This window comes from Neofelis nebulosa, chromosome 1, assembly GCF_028018385.1.
Source record: "Neofelis nebulosa isolate mNeoNeb1 chromosome 1, mNeoNeb1.pri, whole genome shotgun sequence".
NCBI lineage: Eukaryota > Metazoa > Chordata > Mammalia > Carnivora > Felidae > Neofelis > Neofelis nebulosa.
This window is the reverse complement of record NC_080782.1, coordinates 43,259,991-43,283,981: the sequence shown is the minus strand read 5'-3', so window position 1 is coordinate 43,283,981 and position 23,991 is coordinate 43,259,991. Positions and strand designations below refer to the sequence as shown.

Here is a 23,991-nt window from a genome sequence, read left to right as displayed (position 1 = left end):
TTTGTGACAAGGCAGTGGGGGCCATTGCTAGGCAGAGAGAGGCAGAGCCTGCTTCTGGTGCAGCTTTGAGCAACCCTGGAGCAAGCCCTTAACCACGACGGGTCACCAGGGAGCCGGGGTAATGGTCTTTGGCCTTGGCCGTAGCCGGCTGGTTAAGGCAGGGAGTACCCAACGACCTGTGGCATGTGGCCCCAAAGAGAAAAGGAAGGGATTTGCATCAGGGCTTAGCAAGAAGCTCCCCTTGGCGCATGGGAGAGAACCCAGGTCAATGCCTGCCAGAGGCTTCTCTCTGGGGAGCCCGGACAGCTGACGGGGCAGCTGAGCAGATATAGCAAAGCTCACCCGAGGGGCCCTCTGGTTGGGGCTGGGCCAGTCGGAGAGGGCTGCTGTGGACACGTGGCCGGCTCCACAGCAAGGGGTCGGCTCTGGGAAGCTATGGCTCTGGCTTCCCAGAGAGTCTATCTGCCCATTGAATCAGCTGGAAGAATGAGACCCACGGGTGGGAAAACTCTGGAATTTCACATTTGGGCTTGCCCCACCGCATTTAACTGCCTTCCCACTCTCTCCTCAGACAAGGATCCTGCAGCTCCTTAAATTGAAAGATGAGCCACCCAGACAGTCAGAGTCTTTTTTTAACGTCTGAAGGGCCCCTAGAAACTCTAGTCCAGATGGTGCCCATGGGTCAGTTCCCATCTCTTGATGGGCTTATGGGACCAGTGGTGTTTTAAAACAGTGGTGTTTTTGAAAAGAGTTCCCAGCACTTAAAAAGTAGGCGATTTCATAGAAAAACTCAGATTTCTGTCTTCTCTTGAAGATCAGAACATGTGACCTCATGGGACCCACAGTCCTGCGGTTGTGGGCTGGAGCTGAGAGCGGCCCCTTGAAGCTGGAGGGGCAACTACTCCCCCTGTTCTTCTGTACACCCCAGTCCAGCCCAGGAAGCTCATTCCTCCCAGCTTTGGGATCCAGAGGCACCCACCCCTGCATTTACTTTCTAAGAGGGAGACTTGCCTGGAAGGGGTCACAGGTAGAGACGTGAGAAGGACTGGGAAGCTGGGCTAGCATGAACCTGTCATTCTGAGCCTCTGGGGCGTCCATGTCCCATGCCGCCCCTTTTCCCAGGCTCCCCATTTCCCAGCGTCCGGGAGAAGGACTTACAGTGGCTACCATTTACCGACCATCTACTGCATCGAGGTCAAGTGCTGTGCTAAGCACTCTATAGTTATCCTGTCTCACGTAACTTAAGGCATTTGTTTGAAGCCTGAAGCGGCCAGATGCCGGGCTGGGCAGGGCTGGGCATTCCTGCCGATTCCTGGCTGCTGCCCTCTCCAGGGGCTCTGTCCAGGAGGCAGGGAAGGAGGAAAGAGGAACAACAAGAGGAGGGGCCTCCCTGAGAACCGCTGCTCTGCTTTTCCCAGCACCAGGGACACAGCCAGCCCGAGCATGGGGCTCTGGAATTTAGGGGTAGGGAGGCCTCTGTAGGGGTGGGTGCTCTGGCAGGGATGGGCCCCAGAGCGGGGCATCTGCTTCTCATCACCGGCAAAACGACGCTCGCAGCTGTCCGGAGTGAGTAGGCAGGGCTGACACATGACCTCTGCAGCAGCATGGGGCTAAAATTAGAGTGGGCCAGGGTGGGGAGGGAGCGTCCAGCCCCGGGCCAGGCAGCCAGGCCTCTGGGTTGGCCACCAGCAGCACGGGTGGTGACTGGGATCCAGAGGGAATCCCTGGACTGAAACAGCAACCCCACGGGCCTGGGACACATTGATCACCTCTTACAACCCATGGGGCCAGAGGGTCACACTCAAGATTGCTGAGAGCGGGGGAGCCCAGGCCCACCTAGGGGGCCACCGGCAGTCCAGGCCCCAAGGAGGAAGGAGGAGCAGAAGGAGGAGGTGTCCCCCGGATCACTGAGCCGGCTCTGTGCCCTCCGCCTGCCCGCGGATGCTGCTGTTCCTTACCCTGTGGGCCTTGGTGCCCTGCCTGGTGTTGGTAACCCTCTACTTTTTCTCCTCCGCAGGAGGGAAGAGCGGAGGAAACAAGAAGAATGATGGTGTGAAGGTAAGCCCCCGGGAGCCCGGCAGGGCCAGCATCAGGCAGCGTTTCCACCAACAGGGCCTGCCTTTCAGGGCTGGGGCGAGACCCAGGCCTTGCTGAAGGTGTTGTGGGCAGATGTGGTCACTCGTGCGGCCGGGCTGTCCCCAGAATTGGTGGGGGAGGGGGGGCTGGGGGAGGGGAAGGGGGAGGGTTGAAAGTAGGTGGGAGAGGCAGGTGGCCAGGGGAGTTGGGGCGGGCGCAAGGAAAGGGGCCGGTCTGAAGATACCTGTGGTTCTCTGGGACGGGAAGACTGGAAAGTGAGAGGGTACAAAGAAGAGACTGAGCTGATCATGAGGGGTGACCTCCTCCTCCCCGAGTGTGGGCTGGCTGGAACGGGCCCCTGACCCAGTGTGCACCCCAGTCCCACCCACGAAGTCCATGGAGGTTGGATAGCCAATCATCTGACAGAGGCACCCACCCTGTCAAGGCCTGCCGGCTCAGGGCCAAGAATCTCCTCCTCCCCATGACCCAGGCCTGCCCTCTGTCCCCACCCCCGATGCCCTGCCCGAGCTACTTCCGCCCACACCCTGCTGACCCCTCCTTCCCTCCTCTCTCTTCTCCCTCTGCTTTCTGGGGCCTGGCCCCCCTCCCTCTCCGGCCCCCTCCTCCCCTGCCACTGGCTTGCCTTGTGGGCTCTCCTCTCTTGAGACCCTGCCTTTTTCTGGGCTCAGAGCCCTGCCTGGCCAGGACCCCAGGGCTGGGCTGTGCCCAGGATGCTGGAAGGTGTGGGATGCTGTCCAAACACAGCCATCCAGGTGGGCTGGTGGCTTCATGGCTTCATTGTAGTGGCATTTATGGTCTCAGGCCACTGGCTTTCGTTTGGTTTATGGGTTGCATGGGAGGAGATCTGGGCTGGCTGGCTGAGGCCAGGATCTGGGCCTCCTCTCTGCCCTTAGTCCTCTGGGGGCTAAGTTTTCCTCATAAGTGCAATGTGCAATGGGTTGTGTGTGGGGTGGGGGCATGTGGACTCCATCATTTCTAAGATATAAGCTTTAAAAACAGAAGAGTAAAAAAAAAAAAGCCAACAAAACCCTATCTAATCATTTTTCCTTCTCATCTTGGGTACGTGAGGAATACATAATTAGTTGGTTATCAGCCAAAGTCAGTAGTTTTCAAACTGAACTTCTTGGAGCCTGAAGGTTCTGGGGAGGCATCCCTAGCAGCAGGGAGCACGGGATAGAAAGGGGGAGGCTGAGCAGAGAAGATTCTCGGTTTCTCACACCCACTTCAGCCAAATAGCTCCATGTAACAGACATCGCAGTGGTTAAGGGAGCCAGGGAGGACTTAGCAGCTAGAGACCTCAGCTGGTTATTTCAATCCCTTGAGCCTGTGTTTCCTCATCTGGGCAATGGGAGTAAAAGGGATTCCCACCTCCCAGGGCTGTTTGTGAGGATGAAGCAAACCAGCGTATCCTGAGGATTCAGCGGGGGTACTGGCGTGCGATCCTCGCTCATGAGATGCTAGTCAGTATTATCTTTTCTGTTTTCTAGATTGGACTTGCAAGTAAGATTTCCCTTGAAAACAAAGTTTGATCAAGGAAGTCTTTGGAAACACAGCTCTAAAGCCAACCCAATTTATAAAGTTAACACACACCTATCCCAAATCCTAGGATGGAATCCAGAATTGAGTTCTGGCTGCCTGGCTGTTTTGGGTCATGCATGAGTCAAATGCTCTCCCCCCTCCAAATGGAAAGGGTAATGGGGGGAGGTACAGTATGAGGGTGGCCCAGTTTGGAGCAGCCGGGGTCCTCTTGGCCCTAGTGGGTAGACACCGGGGGTGCTGGGGTCCCCGGGAAAAAAATCATACTTGAAGGACATAGGGCAGAGGTCACAGGTGCGGGTGGGCTGTGGCTGAAGTCAGCGGAGGAGGAGGGGCGGAGGGAGGGTTGCCCCGTCTGCTTGGCTCTTGGGTGTGGCCCTGGCAAAGGCTGACACAGAGCCGTTGGATGTGAGGTCAGGTCCTCCCTCACAGTGGGTCTTGGGATGAAGCTCCCTTCTGGCTCCTCTCCAGCCCAGGCCAGGAGGCAGAGGCTATCTGGGGGCAAGGACATCACGTAGCATGGCGGAACTCTGGCTAGTCACCGCAAGGCGTGCCGGTGGGCCCAGCTGGAGAAAGAGCCACTCCTTCTTGCAGCAGCAGGACAGACCCTGAGCGGCTTCTCAGGTGGCTTTGGTGTGGACGAAGAGAAACCCAAAGGCCAGGAATAGCCAGAGTTAACCAGGGGCCTGCCCGGGAGTTGGGGAGCCTAGCCTGCAATGTGTTGCTCTGGGGGGTCCAGTCATGTGTTTCACTATGAGTGATGCTGGACCTCCAGTCAAGGAACCGTTGGTTTGATGGGCCCCACCGTGCCCTCCTTCGGCGATCTGGGTCATCAGTCCTGCCATCTGTGCAAGGGGAGAATGGTAGGTGTTTCCTGCGGCCAGTGAGAGGCTCTATACCAGAGTGGGCCCTTGGGGGGGGGGAGTCACACCATGTGCTGCTTGGAACAACACACATTCCGCCCAAGTGGGGACGTACATATTCTTCTTACCACTTGGTCCCTAAAGAAACCACTGACTTCATCGGAGGCTTTGCTGAAGCCCCGGTGATTGCTTCCAACGCTGGACGGGAAAAGGGCTGGTTGGGGAACAGAGATAACACCGTACTGTACTTTATGGGCTTTGTAAGGCTAATTTTGACCCTACTTTACGTCTGCTGTCTTTGCTAACCCTAGAACCACGCTTTTGCACGTGGTTCTGGGAGATGTGACTCTGCTTTTGGTGAAAGCCCCTGGTCAGTGAGGGGTTATTATTAGCATCGTGATCGTTTGTGATCCGGGGAAATCGAGCCTTTCTGTTGGCCAGAAGTGATGCCCTCCACCCCCGCCTCCCAGCCACCTCTAAGCCTCTGCTTCTATGAGGAGCGGCCGACCGCTCCCACCCCTCAGCCCCACTCACTGCCCCCTGTTGGTGTCCCATCCGTGCCATCGTGATTCCTCTCCCCCATGTCCCATCCTGTCACTGTATGTCCGAATCTGACGCAGTCTCTGCTCTGTGTTCCCTCCTCGTGTCCCGCCTGGAACCCCGGGCCCTGCATTCCTCAGGTTTCTGCTAGAAGAGGGGATGAGGGGCTGGCCGCGGGCTGCTAGCTGTGGGAGTCTATCGAGCTGGGGCAGATGCAGGGACTGTGAGACTTTACACTGGGCAGTGCCCAGTGAGCCACTTCTGCCACATCTTTGGGGGCCCTGGACGGAGAGCACAGGATCTTAGGCTCCTCCTGGCCCTCAGAGGATCCTGGATCTTGAAGTCAGAGAGTGCAGACTTAGACCTAAGGATCCTCAGAGAATAGCCAGTGCCTCCGCCGCCCCCCACCGCCCCCACAAAGGCCTACCCTGAGGGCATCTCAGGTCTGTCCCTGCTCACAGTACAGCGAGGGGGACAGCTTCCAGGCCTCTTAGACGTAAGCGCGTCCAGGAAGGACAGGACTTTGCAGCGCCATCAGGCTGTGGGGCCTGGAGACCTGGACAGAGGAGAAAGCCTGCATTTCAGGGGTTTCAGCCTCTCCTCTGCTACCAGCTGGCTGAGAGACCTCGGGCAGGTCACTGCCCGTCTCTGGACCCCAGCTTCCCATCTGTCCAATTTTAGCGTCAGTCTTGACCTACAGCCCCTCCTGAATGTGAGTCTTTGCATCACCTAGCTTAGGAGTGAGCGAAGGAGAAGACAATCCGCACGTGTCCTCTAACTTTCTCTCCTTCCCATGGTTCCTCAGCCAATAATAGGAATGAAGCTACAAATCCCCCAAAAACTGGAGTAGGAGGGAGGGCAGGGCCTAAAGACTCAAATTATGGGCTCAGCCATGCGTCTGGCTGTGCCTCAGTTTCTCTGTCACCGTAAAGGAGCTGAACAGGCCAATCGCTGGGAAGCAGGATTTCAAAGGCTACTTAAAGGACTGGTTTCCACACCGGGACCTGCTTTGAAGTCACCTGGCAATACTGTTTAAAACGGAGATGCCCAGGCCCCGCCCCACACCCAGTTATCAAACTCCTTGAGGGGGCCTGGTGATGTTTATTCTCGACAAGTTTCCCAAGTGACTATGAGGCTCAACCCACCCGGGAGTGGGGTTCTTTCAGTAGAGACACACGTGGGGAGTCTAGGAGGAGACACGGGGCCTCATCTCCAGACCTGAGCGCCCTCTCGTCCGGCAAGAGCTTTGGCTTCCGGAGGCCTTAGGCAACTGGCATCCAAGCCCTAGGATTGGTTTCCCCCGTCAGAGCTTGGTGTAGGGGGAGCCCTGGTCCAGGCGAGGCCCGGCCTGGAGCTTGCGGTCGAATGGTGAGCCCCAGGCAGTTGTGCACGAGGCCCCGAGAGCTTCAGGCTGAGTGAGGATTGGCCATACTAGGGCAGCTCTTGCTGGTGGCCCTGATTTCGTGCCCCAATGCCACGCTGGCGAGGGACCACAGAGGGTGACCCTGAGGCCCATCATCCTTCCAAACCTCCCCTGTCTTTTGTTTCTCTGCTCCCTGCCGTTTCTTCTGCTTCCCTGCCGTTTTCACGCTGTGTCTTTTCCTGTCCCATCTCTTCTCCTTGTTTTTCCAGAAAAGAAAGTCCAGTTCCAGCGTTCAGTTAATGGTGAGTGTCTGCCGTCTCCCAAACGCCGGTAAATGCTGGGCCTCAAACCCTCGCTCCCGCCTCCCTCCTGCAGGGCTGCACTGGGAACCCGGGGCGGGGAGAGGGTGCTCAGGGCGTGCTTGGTACGTGTGTGCCTCGTGCGACAACATGTGTGTTGTGTGTGCGTGTCATTGGCGTGTTTCTGTTGACACCTCCAACTCCATGGCCCAGACCAGCAGCCTGGCGGCAGACCTGAGAGCCCCCTCAGGTATGAAGGTTGATTTGAACCCCATCCCACGTCCAGCCCTTGGCTTCTCGCTTCTCCCCGCCCTCCGCTCTGGAACTCGTCTCAGGGCTTGGTTTGTGCCAGTTGCGGCGAGGGGGGGCTCGGTTTGGCCAAAGGAGTGGGCGCCAGAGAGGCCCTTCTTGAGCTTTTCGACGCTACCCAGGGCCTGCCGGTGGCAGAGGAGCCACCAGCCCCTGCCTCTGTCGAGGGGATCCAGTGGTGGCATGGTGGCCCACATCCCTCTTTTTCTGACTCCATCGCTGTCTCCCTCAGTTGTGTGGTTTTTCTCCCCCGGAGGCCCAGCCTCTCTCACACTGGGCCTCCCTGCCTCTCTCTCTTCCTCTCCTGCCAGTGTGTGTATTCCTTCCCCATTCTGTGGCCACCATATGCCTTTTCTGCTCTTCCACACCCCCTCTTGGCTCCCTCAAGCTGACAGGGCCAGGGAGCCCTCCCAACCCTTCCAGAAAGGCCAGGGTTCTCCTTGCGACCATCCCTTCATCCACGCCCCCTGCCACCAGCCACCCGCTCAGCTGGGCCCTCCCCCTCCTTAGGCCTGGAGGTCCGGCAGGGTTTTCAGTGCAGCATCTGGATGGCAGAGCCGGCGAGGCTTACGGAAACCGGGCCACAGCATCAGGCAGCCGGGGCGGCCCCGAAACTGGCCGTGCGTCTTCCCGCTTGCCAGGCAGGCCTCACCGTGTCCCGTGTTCTCTTTGGCAGGAATCTTCAGAGAGTACCAATACCACCATTGAGGATGAAGACACCAAAGGTAGGGGAGGCCTTGCCTCCAGTGTCTGGGCGCCCTGGGCCTCCCAGCAGGCCCCCTTTACTGACAGCCCGGGCTTGGAAGGGCCCCAGTACCAACGTGCGTCCTGTTCCTCCACAGAGAACGTGGCTGTGGCCGCTCATAGACCGGGCACGCTGCGGGGCACTGTTTCCCCATATGAGGTGCTTGGTCCACTGGTGGCGTGCAGATAGGCTTTTCCTGTTGTAGGGGTCATGTATGTAGTTTGGTACGTTTTAGGGAAAGGATTAACATAGCCAAGTCATAGATGTATCACACTGGTAGACGTTTCTTTTGAATTTTTAAAAAATGAGTTGATTTGGGGGCGCCTGAGTGGCTCAGTTGGTTGAGCGTCTGACTCTTGATTTTGGTTCAGATCACAATCCCAGGGTCGTGGGATGGGGCCCCGTGTCGGGCTCCATGTTGAGCATGGTGCTTGCTTAAGATTCTCTTTCTCTCTCTCTGTCTCAAGAAAAAAAAAAGTGGATTTTAGGAGCACCTGGTCAGCTCAGTCAGTGGAGCGTATGACTCTTGACTCTTGAACTTGGAGTCCTGAGCGCATAAAATAATTCTTAAAACGTCACTCTTAAATGCTACTGAAAGGAGCAGAAAATTGATATTCACTGTGCAAAATCTGGAAAAAATAAAGTCTATATTGCTCATAAAAAAAAAAAAAAGAACTAGGTGTTCAAGCCCCACATTGGGCATAAAGCTTACTTTAAATAATCAATAAAAAGTGAGTTGATTTTAAAAACACGAAGCGATGATAGGAAAGGAAGGGGAAGCAACAATTCAGAAAGTTCAGTTGACAGGCGTAGGAGAAAGACCTACTGTAGCCAGGGGCTAACAGTCCCCAAAAGCCTTCAGATGGATGAGGGGGAGGAACCTAGATAACTGGGACTGGATAGTAAGGGAGAAAATAGCAAGGACAGTAACAGGAACAGTGGCTGCCTTTTGTGGGGCACTTGCTAGACCTGTTCCATGCACCTTACATTTACCTGCGCTTCACAACACTCCTGTGAGGCAGGTGCTGTGATTGAGCCCCTTCTATGGATTGGGAAATAGAGGTGGAGTAAATTGGCCCAAGGTCCTCTAGCTCATAAGGGTAGGATTAGGATTTGAACCTGGGCAACGTGGCTCCGGATGCTGCCTCGTAACCATGGCTCAAAGGTGTGGCATGCATGCTTGGAGTGGGAGCAGAAAAGACGAGTGTCGACTTCTGCTCTGGGGACCCCAAATCCCCGGATGAGTTCGTGATGTCCCGCTGTGCTGCCTGCGCCCGGCCATCCCGCGGGACAGGGAGACCAGCCACGGTGGGTGGGGGTTCTCACAGCTCATGGTGGAGACACCTGGGGGGTGTCTGTAATTTAGAAAAACACGGTTGGCTGGGAGAGATTGCAGCTATATCCGTGTAGACGTTTCTCAGTGTAAACATTTGCCTCTAAAAGAATACAATGAAGGGGAAAGAGTGGTTTACTATGTAACAGATTTTTTGGTATCGTTGCATTTCCGCCTCTAAGGTCAGTGTGACCCACAGAGCACCATGGCTACCTTCCGACTCTGCCAGGATGCCTTGGGAGACCAGCCCCACCCTGTGTGTGTCCCTGGGTGGTCATTCCCAGCTGGGCATGGGGGCACTCTATCACCACAGCCTGGGACTAGAGCCAACCAGTCTTCCATGATGGCACCCTTTAAAAATAGATTACCTCGAGGCGCCTGGGTGGCTCAGCATGTTAAGCATCCCACTCTTGATTTCGGCTCCGGTCACGATCTCACGGTTTGTGAGATCGAGCCCCGAGTCTGACTCCCGAGTACTGACAGTGCAGAGTCGGCTTGGGAGTCTCTCTCCCTGCCCTCCCCCCACTCGCCTGCACTCTCCTCCCCCGCTGTCAAAAACTAAATAAAAACTTACCAAAAAAATGGATCATCTTGAAGAAAAGCTCCCTGCTGGGGTCAAGTCTGCACCCTAAGTCCCTCAGGTATGATTTTCTAACCACATTCCCAGCCCTTGCCCCTGTGGATTCTGATTCCATAGGTTTGTGGTGGACAAGACATGGCATTTCTAAGGCTTTCCCCACATTAGAGGTTCACTGTCTTAATGATAAGAGGCACTGGGATTTTGAAAAGGCTCGTTGTGGTCTCAGAATGCTGGTCTCAGAGCAGACGGGCATCATGGATGTAAACTGGCTCCGTGCTTCTTCACTGCGGTCCATTTTCTGGGTGACCTTGGACAACAAACTCAACCTCTCTGAGCCTCAGGTTCCTTCAGTAAAGAGATGATGACGATAGTCTCCATTTCAGCGGGTTGCTGTGGGGATGAAATGAGAGGCTGTATATCAAGTGGTTACACAGTATTTGGCACATAGTTATTGTTTAATAAATTTTAATTTCTTAAAAAAATTTTTTTTATTCCTTATTTAGTTTTGAGAGAGAGACACACACACAGAATACAAGCAGGGGAGGAACAGAAAGAGAGAGAGAGACACAGAATCTGAAGCAGGCTCCGGGCTCTGCGCTGTCAGCACAGAGCCCGACGCGGGGCTCGAACTCACAAACCACAAGTTCATGACCTGAGCTGAAGTCCAATGCTTAACCACCTGAGCCACCCAGGCGCCCCTAATTTCTTTATTTTCAAACTGGAGCTTAGGGCTGAATGATAAGAGGCCACATAACATTTCCTTGGAGCATTGATTTTACTCAATGATTATTTTGAGACAAATATTTATATGTTAGACAGAGAAATGTTTGGAACAGAATGCAAAATTTGTATGCATTATAAGTGTCAAATGTGACCCATCGAAGACATTGTCCACATGGAGTAATGGTTCTGGCTGGCATCCCTGAGACCCCACATGTGCACCCATTATCCTCTCCTCTAGAGACCAGGATGGGAAGATTTGTGAAGTCTTAAATTTTTGTTCACTTACGCCCTTTTTGTAGAGGGGAATCTGAGGCCCAGAGAGAAAGGGTATATCCAGGTTATTACTGGCAGAACTGGGACCCCGTCCCCTGCTCTGTCTCCCACATGTAAAAGTCCATGTCTGATGGAAGAGACACTGGCTCAGCCAGAAGCTTCTCCCCATGTCTGGCAGGAGAGAGGAGCCCTGCGCCTCCCCCAGCTTCTTCGGGCCTCAGAGAAAGTTTCAAAAAAAAAAACCATTTTCTGGTGTTAATTTGTTAAGTCTTCTTACTAAGTGAGAATAGCAGCTGGTGGGGTAGATTCTGACCTAACATTAAAGTTAATTAGAAATGTCATCCTCTAGGGAACATTTCCCCCTGAGCAAAGAAAGAGACATTAATATTTCAGAGCACCTCAGGCTTCATGCACAGGCCTCTCACCCTCTGAGCTGCATTGAGGCCCTGCCAGGCTCCTTCCCACTTCCCTACCTCCTCCTGGTCAACTCCATGAAAAATTAATTTCCTCCCCAAACCCAAAGAGCTGCCTCAAAATCTGGGCAGAGACATTCTGGGAAATACCAGCCAGGAATGCTGATCCAATCTCAGTCTCAGCATGCTGTGTGACCTTGAGAGAGTGCCTTAACCTCTCTGGGGCCTCAGCTTTCCCATCTGTAGGGGAGCACTCCTGGATTGAATGAATGAACACCTGGTAGGTGAGAAATGCCAGAGATTGCTACTGAGCAGCTGCTGAATGGATCTCTCACGCAGCAACAGGACTGCTGAGGACATGGAAGGAACCCAAAACCAGAATGAATTTCTCCACATCTCAGAAGCACCAGACTCCCAGATTTCCCATCCCAGAGATGAAGCTACTAGGGAGATTTCTGCTCACTAGACTTCCACTGCTGGCAAACTTGATGTCCTGAGTGGCTGGAGGCAGAGCCAAGTTAGCCATAGTCTCTGGCTGCATTAAGAGAGGTATAGTGTCCAGAATTAGGGAGGGGATAGAGAGTGTTACCCCAGACCTGATATGCTGCAATATTCAAGCCACACTGAGGTTTGTGTGCTCACACTCAGAGAGGCATTTAAATAGCTCAAGGAGGCTCAAAGAGTGGATGGCCAGCTTACGTCAGATCCTGCAAATCCCAACCCAGAGGCTTTCAGCCCTAAAAAGAGAAGACTAGTAGAGGGGGAGGGCAGAGGGTCTGGGTCAGAGGCCCAGAAGGCAGAAAGGGTAAAAGAAATATAAGAAGGGGCTTTCAGGGGGGAGATTCTGACTTAAAAGAAGGAGGAGGTGGGTGCAAAGAGAGGGAGATGTCAAACAGGGCAGCAGGCTGCAGACCCCCAAATCCCAACCCAGATGGAACCATCACGTATCAGGCTTCTGGAAAACATCCCTGCCCAGGCTGAAGACCAGAGGCTGTCCTCAGGGAAAACTTCCAATTCAGAGATTTCCGGATGACAATAATCACAGCTCTTATTTACGGAGTGCCAGGCACTGCTCTAAACGCTTTAGATTATGCATCATTATTTACATACATGAGTTGATATAAAGGGCTTGGAACCGTAGCTGGTCCTTAGTGAGAACCATCTATGTATTAGTTATTCCTACTGATACATTCTTAACTCACTCGGTCCTGGGAACCACCCTGTGAGGTAAGTAGTGTCAGTAGCTCCGTTATACGTACGGAGAAACTGAGGCACGCAGAAGCACCTTGCTCAAGGTCACAGTTATGAAGTGGCAGAGAATCTGGATCCAAACCCAGGGACTCTGGCTCCAGAATCCATGCCCCTGACCGCGTCGCTAGCCTCCCTGAGATGGCAGTGAGAGGCAGCCCACAGGAGACAGGGCGTTAATTAAGCACAGGCTCGTGCAATGTCAGGCTGGAAGGAATCTTAAGGTCTGTACAGAAAAGGCTAGGAGGTGGGACAGGTGCCATGGCCTGCCCGGAGCACGTGGCCTGCTCTGGATCGTCAGCCTGATTCTGCATGGGAGTGGAATGAGGCATCTCCTGGCAGGGATGGGTTTCTTCCCACCCTCTGTCTCCAGGAAGGAGGGCAGAGTCGACCTGGAGGCCAGGCTCTTGGGCTCCTAGGGACAGGGACCACCTGGCAACTTGGGCAATTCTAGCACACAGGGTGAAGACAGCAGCCCCAGGCCCCGGTGTTGGGTCAACCCACTGATTCATTCATTCAAGCCTCCTCTGCCCCCGCCCCAGGCAAGACCCCAGAGGGAGCCGGCAGAGCTCAAGGTCTAAGACAGGCTCATTCCCAGCCCTGGTAAATCTTAGCAGAGCCAGCAGATAAAGAATTAGCCCCTCACTGTGGTACTGACATTGGAGAAAGTCGCCAGTATGTCTACGGAGCACCCACTGTGTGCCAAGAGCCGTGCTGGGCACAGGGCCCCTGCCCCGAGAACAGTATGACGACTCTGGTTGGGGCGGTCAGCCCACTGCAGCAGACCGGCCGACCTCTCTCACCTCCGGTTTGCTCATCGCTGATGTGGAAGTGATGGCCATGTGAAGCTGTGCTGTGAGGCTTCGAGATTCTGCAGGTAGAGCGCATAGCACAGTGCCTGATGCACTCGTTCGTTCAGGGATGAGTGCCTGGGGGGGCCAGGGGTCCCATCCAGGTCCAGGGATCCTGTACGACACGGGCAGCCACAGCCCAGCTTCCGAGGAGCACATATTTGAGTTGGGAAATAGATGAGCTTACGGGCCTGATACGTCAGGGAGCATGTGGGGTGTGGGGGTCCTGTGGAAAAGGCCATGGGCTGGGAGCCAAATTCTGCACCCAGTATGTTCTATGTCCTCGGGCAAGTCACCCCCCTTACTGGGCCTCCATTTCCCCAAAAGTCTGATAAGGAGGCTGAGTCCCTGGTCTCCAGGGGTTCTTTCAGCCTGGATGTCGTAGGACCCTGTGTCCTCTGGGCCTGAGGTGAGCTCCCTGGCGTGAGACGGGGTTGGGTTGCATGGGCGGTGGTGAGGAAAGGGGCAGGGACAGGGCCTCAGCCAGGCGTGGTCCCCTCCTTCGGCCCCAGACTGAGAAATGACAGTGTGCCCTTGAACCTCACCGAGGCTGCTCCAGTAGGCCGGAGAGCTGACTGGGTTTGGAGTGAAGCTTGGGCCTGGGGGCGGGGGCGGGGGGAGGGGGCGGCCTGCCACCAGGGAACCATGTGAGGCTTCTGGTGAGACAGCCCTGCCGGGAGCCACGACACCCAGCTCCAGCTTCCTCTGTCACAGAGGCCCAGGGTCCTTGTGGATCAGATGGGGGGCACTGGCCCTTGCTGACCTCCCGGGGTGTCTGTGAGAAGCGGGTGTGGCAACCTGTGTAGGAGAAGGCAGAAAACGGCAGCACTGAAAATGCGTACCTACAGTGGGCCCGGGGGCTTCGTGCGCATCGCCTCATCCCACCTCGTTACCTCGTTACTGGGGGTGGTGGGCACTGTTGTCTCCGTCGGACAGGCTAGGAAACAACCCTGTGGCCTTGTTATACAGCGTGTAAGGACCTGCGCCAGCATTTCCATGAGGTCTGTCTGGCCCTCAAGTCTGGGTTTGGCACTGAAGGGATGAGAGGTGGCGGTGTCTCCATTTCACAGATGGGAAAACCGGGGCTTGGAACAGCACACATCTAATAAGAAAGCTGATGCCTAAACCTGTACTAGAAAGACCAATTATTTGTAGTGTTTCAGGGGTGGCCAGGGGAGGCCAGGTCTCAGCAACTGGGATTCGTTAAGGCCTAGAAAGTTCTGAACAGCTCAGTGCCTGATTCCTACAGGCACCCAAATAGACCAAAACGCTCACCCAGACCTGAGGGAGGAGTAAAGCCCTAAGACCTTCCTTGGGGGCCCCAGTTTGGGCCCGGGGTGGGAGGGCCCTGGTTCATGGCTAATAGGTCCAGCCCCACCGTTGACCTGGTTTTGATTCAGGCGGCAAAGCAAGGGGTTGGGGGCTGGGGGCGTATTTTGGAGACAACCTGGGTTCAAATGAGACCTAATGTCAGAATGTCTGCCATGCATGCCTCACTGAGACAAAGGCTTCCACCTGGGACACCGGCTTTGCCTTCTGCAGTTGAGGGAACTGTCACACCTTTTCCCCACTTTCCTGGGCCTCAGTTTCTGCTTCTGTGAAATGGGAGTCATGACACCTACCTCCCAGGGATAACGTGAATATAAATGAAGACAGTCTCCACGAGGCCCTCAGGTCCTAGCACAGGATCTGGCACATGATGGGGACTCAGAAAATGGTAGCAGGTGCTTCATTAGTATTTCTATTACTATCATTTCTGTGTCTCCTCCTGCCTTACAGTGCGGAAACAGGAGATTATAAAAGTGACAGAGCAGCTGATCGAAGCCATAAGCAATGGAGATTTTGAGTCCTACACGTGAGTTGGCTGAGCCCATTCTGCATGTCATGTCCAGATGGTTGTTCAGGGGGAGGGGGTGCTGATGGCTAACATTGGGGGTCCCGGTCTCTGACCCTCAATCACTCCCTCTGCATGAGCTGTGAGTCAGACTGAGCTCATATGCTGTTTTGCATTTAGACTTTATGCTTTAGTGAAGCTTTCTGTTCATAGTACTTCTCTGTATTTTGGTCCTCCCTCTCCTCCTCTTCCTCCTATCTTGTTCCTCAGGAGGGGCTCCAACCAAACCCCTTTGCTTCTCCAAGGAAACAGAGGGTGGTCTCCACCACAGCATGGGTCTCCTCAGGAGATGAGTGGGGAAGGCGGGGAGGGAGGCGGGCCGGGCCGCTCTTCAAACCTGCTGCAATGGGCCTGACCTCAGGAGGGCAGGGTAGGGTATGTCCTCCGGGGAGCAGGGGTGAGCAAAAGAACCTCAAAACAGAACCTTAAATCCTCTGGGGGAATAAGGCAGAGTGTCCAAAACTAACATTAAATGAAACAGGTGGTCTGAGACTGTCCCCTGCGCATCTGGACCAGCCTTTCATGGGGCGGCTGTGTGCAAAGGCTGGGCTGGAGCGCCCCCTAGTGGTCACCGGTACGCCCCTCCCTGGCCTGGCCCAGAAGCAGGCCCCACCGGGGCCCTTAGCCGACCCCAAGGAGCGGGAGGAGTCTCCACCACTCAGGCAGGGCTGACAAGACCCCACATATGCTTTTTGGTGGGCAAAAGCTACCAACTGAGGAAGAATGACCCTTGACTGTTGGGTTCAGATGAAGGAGGAATAACGTAACCGGGGTTTGGTTCCTGGGCAGCTGGTTCCTGGTTTCCACTGTGCCCAGGAGCTGAAGTTTGTCTCCCAAAGGTTTGGCAGGCCAGGTACGTGGTAATTGTGGGAGGGTGTTGGCAGCAGCTGATGATGGCAAGGCCCCAGTAATCCCCTGGTTATGTCTGGATGAACAAGGACTCTGGAAGGGACAGGTGTGAGACAGGCCACACGTATGCACGTGTGTGTGCACTTGTCTACACTGCATGTTTGTGACTGTGTGCATAAGGGCCGTGCACAGGTGTGTATGCACGTTTGCACCTGGGTAAAGCATGAAAGCCCAGAAACACGCTGTTGAATGCGTCTTGTGGCCAGCCCTAAATGTTAAATCAGCCACAGGAAGAGTCGTCGAGTCTCTCTGGAAAGATGCCCCCAAGGAGGGAGGGAAAGAGACGTGGCTTCTGTGGACCCCAGCCCCCCACCAGTGCCATTTCTGGGGACCCGCTCTCACCTCTGTGATGTTACTTTCTCTGGCATCGGTAGCCTACTCCCGGTTCTGACCCCTTGCCACGACCCCTGGAGCCTGTGGTACCCTGAGTCTGGCCCTGTGTAACCCTCACTCACTGAGCCTCAGTGTCTCTAGATGTATAATGGAGTTGGAGAAGGTGGTCCCTGAGTCCCTTCAAAGGCAGGGGCTTCTCCAATGGGGGTGCTCATTCTCCCGGACACTCAGAGCTCAGACCCCCAGCCTTGGAGGATTCTGGAGCTGAAGGGTCCTGAGCATCTCCTATGGTCTGAGCAGAGTCCCCAACCCCTGGCTAGTCCGCCTGGAGAATTTGAGGGGCTGAGTGGAGAAGTGCATTGTCTGGGTCACATGGACAGGACAGTCAGGGAAGAGCAGGGAGACAGTGGCTTGCAGTAGCCAATGTCCAGCTCAGACGATGCTGGGCCTGATACCCATCCACCAGTGTCTCCAGTTCCTCCCCAGGGTTGGGATCTTTGCTTGTGCTGAGGTACTTCCTGCCCTGGCTTCACCGTCATTGTCACAGGGGTCTGTGTCATGCCACAGATCCTAGAGACCTGGGGGTGGGGGTGGGGTGGGGGAGATGGCCTTTTTCCTTCCTCAACCTGGATGTCAGGTTTCCCCAGAAGGCTGAGACCTGGAAGGGAGCTCTGAGCTGAAAACACACAGTAGAGGGCCTCCTCACCTTGCCCTGTGCGCCTCCCTCCCAGGCATGAAAAACCTGACGGAATGCTATTTTCCTCATGTTACAGAAGAGGAAACTGCGGCTCTCGCTGAGGGCAAAAAGGCCATTTTTAAAGTAGCAAAACGCACCCCCTCCAGGGATGTACCTGTTTGGTGAGCAGAAGTCACTTTGGTGTGAAGGAAAAGGTCCTCCCCACCAGGAAAAGCCCCTCTGGCTTCTGCTGCCCTTGGTGGGGAGATGCAGGTTGGAGAGGCCCGCACAGGCTGAGTCTCTGAGTCAGCCCCTGCCTGGGGTCTCTGCACGACGCTTCACGGCCACTCATGGCATGCTTGCTGGGTGATGTTAGGCCACTAGCCACTCGCTGGGGATCTTATAACCAGTGAGTGGCAGGGCCAGGACCCGAGTCGAACCCTGGCCTCCCAGTTCTACCACTGGATGGTGGTGGGTGCCTCATAGCACAGTTTGCAAGCCCTGTCCCACCTGCTGACGTCACTGATCCTGTGAGGTGGGTTCCATCCCTCTGGTTTCTCAGGCCCACCCTCCTCCAGTCCAGGCCCTGGAGTTAGAGGGTGGCTCCAAAGAGGCTACTCCCAACTCTTCTTTCCTCTGACTTCCTCCCCCTAGGAAGATGTGTGACCCTGGGATGACAGCATTCGAACCTGAGGCCCTGGGGAACCTGGTCGAGGGCCTGGACTTCCATCGATTCTATTTTGAAAACTGTGAGCAATCCCTTCTCTCTGGGGTGCCTGTTGTCTGCTCTCTGTTCCATGTCCTGCCGGATGGCACAGCAGGGTGACAGGCAGGGCCCCTGGGGAAGCTCAGGAGCCAGCGAAGAGGAAGATCCTGTGTGGACAGGGGTTGGTACCACCTTGGTTCCCTCTCATAACCTGGGCCCATCCGACTGCCGGCTGTCCCTCCGGTGGCTGAGGACGGGGACCTGGGACAAGTGTGACAAGCACTCCCAGCCCTCTTCTGCCCCTGACCCTGGGAGGGCTGGGGGAGGACCTTTGTTCCCATTTTACAGATATGGGAGCCTTCTTGCCGGAGCATGTACCCAAGTTACAGCCATCTAGACGCCTGGGGCCACCCCAGCTGTCCAACTGGTCACAAGCCGGCTCATGGGCTGTTAATGCCTGTGGGTGGGCAGTCCAGGGAAAAGGAGGGGACCCGAGCTCACACTGCTGTGCCCCTGCCTGTTTGTCTAGGTCTCTGTCCGCATGTCTGTCCTTACTGGGCCTCTCCTCTGCAGGAGAGACCCTGGCAGCTTTGCAACCAGGGGCTGTCAGGGGGCTGAGGCTGGGCCTGACCGAGGGTGCTTTCTGCCTGTGTCCATGTCTCATCTTGGCCAGGGGTCAGACAGGGACGATCCAAAGCACATGCAGGTTAGAATCATCTAGCTCAGGACCTGAGAAGTGGCATACCCAGGGTACCCCAAAGGGAAGGCATATACCACTGAGGCTACCCAAGATGATTTCCGGTGCATGTGGGCATAACTTGAAACAACATTGGTTCACACAGTGAGAAAGTTGGTCCCTTTCTAAATTCTCTTTCAATACGTCTCGTTTCATCAGGGGGAAAGGCTCAGCTGGGTGCTGGTCTTAAACATCTCTCCAACCTTCTAATTTATCTCTTCATCAAAGAGAGAACGGTCTCAGGCTCAGATCCTTTGCGGGCAAGAGCTCGGAGCTAGGATTACATAACTTTATTTCATTTACACTGGACTCGTGATTAAACTTGTATTTGTGATACTGGTTGTTCGTTACTGATTGTGCCAGAAAGTTTTCTTTTATAATAAATTGACATAAATTGATAAAGTGTATTGATTTAAGGAAGGATTTTAATGAAGTCAGTATAGTGGCACTTGTAGGTGGCTAAAACAAAGGGGGCATTTAAGTGACTGAAAAAGGATCTAGTCCAACTCTATAACATCCAGAAGGGAAAACTGAGGCCCAAAGAGGGGAAATGACTCATCCAAAGGAACCCAGAAAGTCAGTAGCAGAACCCAGTCCTGACTCACTCCTTCCCTTTCCTGCCCTGTGTCACCCCCTCTCAACTATGTGTTAGCAGCCCCCAGCTGGACACTCCTCTCCTGCCTGCACCCAGTCTAGGGGCTCAAGAGCAACCCCAAAAAGCTGCGGAGAAGGAAGTTGCATTTTCCCTTGATTAATCAAACTCTGATATTCCAAGGCTAGCAATGGAGGTTAAATTCTCAGGTGAAGGGAGGTGGCTGGACCCCAAGTGTCCCCATCTCCCTGGAGCTCCCTCGCTGATCACCATGGCCACCTCTATACAGGCCTGTCCTCTGGGGGCGCTGGTTCCCCAGAGTGGACTCCCCAATCCCCAGCCAGTAGAGCAGAAACCAGGCTGAGCAGGCTCTAAAGGCTCAGGGGTGGGAAAAGGAAAATAAACACAAAGAGAAGGCTGACCTAGTTGTTGGCCTGCGTCCGGGCAGGGGGACCCATCACAGCACCGGCCCCCTGGACTGCAGGTTTGAACGCCGAAGGGCCCATGAGAGCAAGACCCGGAGTAACAGCCCACCCCAGGCCAACTCTCACCATCCAGCCTGTTTTTCCCTGCTGGTGCTGGAGGACCTGGCCCTTTCTCCCACGCTGCCCACAAGGGTGGATGTTAGAAGGCTCCGGTCTAGTCAGAGACACCAAATTAGGGTGGTCATTTCTTTACAAACGTCCCCCAGAACCCCAGCCCTTGCCAACAACAGCAAGGCCCAGTGCCCTCAACAATGCTGAGCTTGTCTGTCCCTTCTGAGACGGTTCTAGATTGTCCTAATTCAGTCCTGTCTGGAGACTGACTTCTTCTAGGTTCTACTGCATTTCCTTCAGGGAGTGGCCCAGCTTGGGACAAGTCAGATTGCTTCTCTGGACCTCAGCTTCCAGATGTGCTAAAATGGACGCATTGAACTAGACGGTCAATGAACTAGTGCCTCCAGCCCTGATTGCTGTCAAGGATACTTGCTGAGGCCTCCTTGCATTTGGTAGGAAGGCCACTGGGTGACCTTTGACCTCTGAAGTCTCTCCCAAGCCTATAATGCAAACGCTCTACATTCTCTCTGAGAGCCCCACATTGTAACAGTCTGTTAGTGTAGTCTACGTATGTAAGACTCAGTGATTTGGAGTTCTGTAGGCAAAGCCTGGGTATAGTGGGATTATAATATTAGGGATGCTTCCAGTAGTCCTGGAAAAAAAAAAAAAGACATTTTATGTTTTCTAGGAAATCAGTGGTTCACAAACCAGGCTGGGCTTCAGAATCAAAGGGTGGGGAGGGGAAGGGGGCTTTATAATAGTATAGATTTTTGAATTGTCATCTCTAAGGGAAGAGATGGGCAGTGTGTATTTTAAGTCAGCTCTCTATGGGATTTGGACCTACATTTGGGCTACACCAAGAGAAGGCATGAGGGTTCCTCTAAAGCCTGGGACCCTGGTGACCCCTGTCCAGCCCCTCCCTGGGTCATTGTCTTGCTGTGCTTTTGTTTTCTATCTTGCTAAAAAAATGGAGAGTTCCAAGAACCAAAATAATTAATCCTACTACTAATAATAATAACAATAGTAACTCATATTTTGCATAGAGAAAGCTGGTTTCAAGTACCTTGTCAGTTCTGTCCTGATCATAAGAGTTATGTATTTCCACCTAACTCTGGAGAACTCCACGACCTCACCCCATGACCCCTAATTCCATCCTTTCAATTCAAGATCCTAAGATTCTGCAGTTTCAGTATTACCCAGGTTTCCATAATTCTTTCTGTTGCCAGTAGGGATAGCAACTGAGGGGTCCACGGGCCATCTGGACTGTACATATGTTTCATGGGGCTCGCATGTTTTAAATTTGAGTTAAATACCAATAATAAAAAATGAAGCATTTTCACATAAACTTCCAGATTTCTGGATTCTCTTGAAAACTCATAAGGTGTGGCAATGTGGGTTCCACTTATAGCTGACCCTTTAGCAACATGGGTTTGAACTGTGCCGGTCCACTTATACGTGCATTTTTCCCAATAAATACAGCACAGTGCAGTAAATGTATTTCCCTTTCCCTATTAAGGAATAACATTTTATTTCCCTTAGCTTACTTTAAGAATATAGCTCATAATACAAATAACATACAAAAGATGGGTTAATCGACGGTTGGTGTTATCAGTAAGGCTTCCAGTCAATGGACGGTTATTAGTAGTTAAGTTTCAGGGGAGTCAAAAGGTATATGTGGATTTTCAACTGTGCAGAGGGTGGGTGCCCTAACCTGCGCCCCCTCATTATTCCAGGGTCAGCCGTACTCGCAGATCAGCCACCAGGGAAGCTGTGTACAGGGCGCCCTCTGTAGGTCACCAGTCTCCCCCATTCCTATGGCTCCCTGACTCCGAGGCAAAGGGTCTGTTGTCACTTAGCATTTTACACCCAGCTCACCAGCCTCGTTTATGTACACGCCTGGCCCCCGTAGGGAATCTGGGTTTGAGACCCTGGTCTAAGTTCATCTGATTCTACCATCATAGTCCTATACTTCTGTGTGTCTGAGATACTGTGATTCTAAAATCCCATTCCCCTGTGTTTTAAGAACTGGCATGCCTGAAATCCATTGTCTCTAAGCTGGGATCTGATCTAGTCATCTAGAAGGTCTGCCTTGACACCTAGCTGAGCCCTGTCACAGACACCCCTCCTGTGGAAATGAAGCAGGGGGCGGGGAGTGCCTCTGCTGAGAGGGTCACTGGGAGATGGGCAAATGAAGGACGTGAAGAAGGCCCCCAAGTGCATCTCCTGTGCCCCCCCCATCCCCACCTCCAGTGTGGTCTCGGAACAGCAAGCCCGTGCACACCACCATCCTGAACCCCCACATCCATCTGATGGGTGACGAGTCGGCCTGCATCGCCTACATCCGCATCACGCAGTACCTGGATGCAGGTGGCATCCCCCGCACAGCCCAGTCGGAGGAGACCCGTGTCTGGCACCGCCGGGATGGCAAATGGCAGATCGTCCACTTCCACAGATCTGGGGCGCCCTCCGTCCTGCCCCAGTAAGAGCCTCTCCTTTCCGCCATCTGTCATCTAGGGCAATCTAAAGGAACGGGGTGGTGTCAGTCTGGAGGGGGACATGTTGGGGCACTTGGGCACTGGAAGGCCATGGTGTGGGGGCTGGAGGACCACAGGGAGGAGACTGACTGGCCTGCAGGTACCCGGTGGGGGAGGGGGGGCCAGGTAGGGTGCTGGGTGGGGCCCACAGAAGCAGCTCCGACTCCATCTAAGGACGGGGGAGGGGTGGTTGCCCACGGAAATCATGACGCCCTCGGGAGCAACCGCCATTACCCACAGACATACCATTTCTTACAGTTGAAGGACCGGGCCGGGGGCCCTGTACCGCAGAGATGTTCTCTTCGTTCACGGAATGTGGCTGCTGGTTCTCCCACTTGGATTTGGCTGGAATTCCCCCAATCGCATCACCCCATCCCACCACCATCACCATCACCACCACCGCCACACCTGCATCAAGAAAACCTGTCTGTCCACAAAAGTTATCACGACTTCAGAGCAAATAGCCACATCTCCCTGCCACCACCTGTCACTCTCCTGCCAGGGCGAGGCTTCCTTGGGCCTGGGTGCCCTGGGTGCTCTGGGTGCTGGCTCTGAGGACCCCCCCCCACCCCCCCCGCTCCTGGCTGTCGCTAGCCTGCTCTTGCCTTGGCTATAGGCCAGAATGCCCAGCTGTGTGTCCCCCAGGGGCTGAGGAAAAAGAGGGACAGAATCAGGAGGAATGTGGATCTGCCCCCACCTTTTGCTGTCTCTCTCCTTCCAGGGTCCCCCTCAACCCCTGAGCCAGCCTCCCCTGTGGGAGAGGGTGAGAGAGGAGCAGACACCAGGAGTCCCCACCTGACACTGCCTCCCTAGCTCTTCTCCCATCCTGTCCCCTCCTCCTGTCCCTGCGGACCCTTCCCCTCAGCGTGTGGAGCACAACCGTCTCAGGGTGCCCTCACTCTTCTCCTCCGGCTGATGTTCACCTCCAACAGTAACTCCCATTCCACCCCTTCCATCAGCCCTGGAGAATTCCAGCTCCGTCACATCTGAGGGAGAGAATCTGATTGCTTTTTGGGGGCAAAGAAGGCAACATTTAGGTATCACTTCTACTTGGACCGCATGCCTTTTTATAGCCAAACTTCTGTGTGTTTCCTAAATGGATTTTGCGTTCCTGGATATCTATGTGATAACTAAACCTCTCAAATTATTGTGGGGAAGGTCAGGTTGGGTTGGGAAGGGATGTGGGAAGAGGGATGAGGGGTAGTTTTTTTTCTGTTCTAGGTCTCTTTCTTTCTTCTTCTTCTTCTTTTTTAATGTCATCTCTGAGATGGACTTTGTCACCCGTGGTTATCTGGGGTCGAGGTGGACTCAGTCCCCGGGGATGGAAGGGTGCGGGAGGTAGGGGGAAGAGGGGCTCATTGACATTTTGGTCCTAAGGTTCCTTTTCAGGACTGTAGAAACACCAGATGTTAGAGCTAAGAAATAGCAAATCAGGGCAGAGAGAGCCGGTGGGGGGTGGGGGTGGGGGCGGGGGGAGGTTGTCAAGACGGAAATTATCTTTTTTTTTTTTCTTTTTTTTTCTTGCCTCCCAAACTGAGGTTCCTACTACGACGCTTCCCAGCTTCCCCGGATTTCATTGCACCGCATCTATGTGCCCTCTCAGCCCCTCCCCCAGTCTTTGGGGGTTCACGAGCATGTGTCTCCATTGCCTCTCCCCTCTGTATCTGCTGGTCCAAGCAGAGCACTGGAATTTCTCCTCTTCACGCCTCGTCCTGCAGCCGTGGGTTCGAATCTCTTTTTTTTCCTTTCTCTTCCCCTCTTCCCCTGGGATTGACTCTGATGTGGAATGCCTTGGCACATCCACTAGCATCTACTGTCTGCACTGTTTTCTTTGCATGACTTTATATGCAGTAAGTACGTCAAAAAAAAAAAAAAAAAAGAAAAGAAAAGAAGAAAAAACAC

The 23,991-nt window shown here is 54.2% G+C and overlaps 1 protein-coding gene across 3 annotated transcripts in view; it reads left to right on the top strand.

The window, feature by feature from the left end:
• CAMK2A (calcium/calmodulin dependent protein kinase II alpha) overlaps window positions 1-23,991 on the top strand; it is a 61,068-nt gene extending 37,077 nt beyond the window's left edge. Inside the window, exons 13-19 of one of the 3 annotated variants that reach the window (XM_058720059.1) lie at window positions 2,018-2,058; window positions 6,669-6,701; window positions 7,684-7,732; window positions 14,953-15,028; window positions 17,640-17,734; window positions 21,806-22,034; window positions 22,348-23,991. In XM_058720059.1, the coding sequence (XP_058576042.1) occupies window positions 2,018-2,058; window positions 6,669-6,701; window positions 7,684-7,732; window positions 14,953-15,028; window positions 17,640-17,734; window positions 21,806-22,034; window positions 22,348-22,351 (527 nt within the window). In that variant the 3' untranslated portion in view covers window positions 22,352-23,991. Of the gene's footprint in view, window positions 1-2,017; window positions 2,059-6,668; window positions 6,702-7,683; window positions 7,733-14,952; window positions 15,029-17,639; window positions 17,735-21,805; window positions 22,039-22,347 lie in introns of those variants that run through there. The other 2 variants (XM_058720069.1, XM_058720079.1) reach the window with 2 other exon arrangements.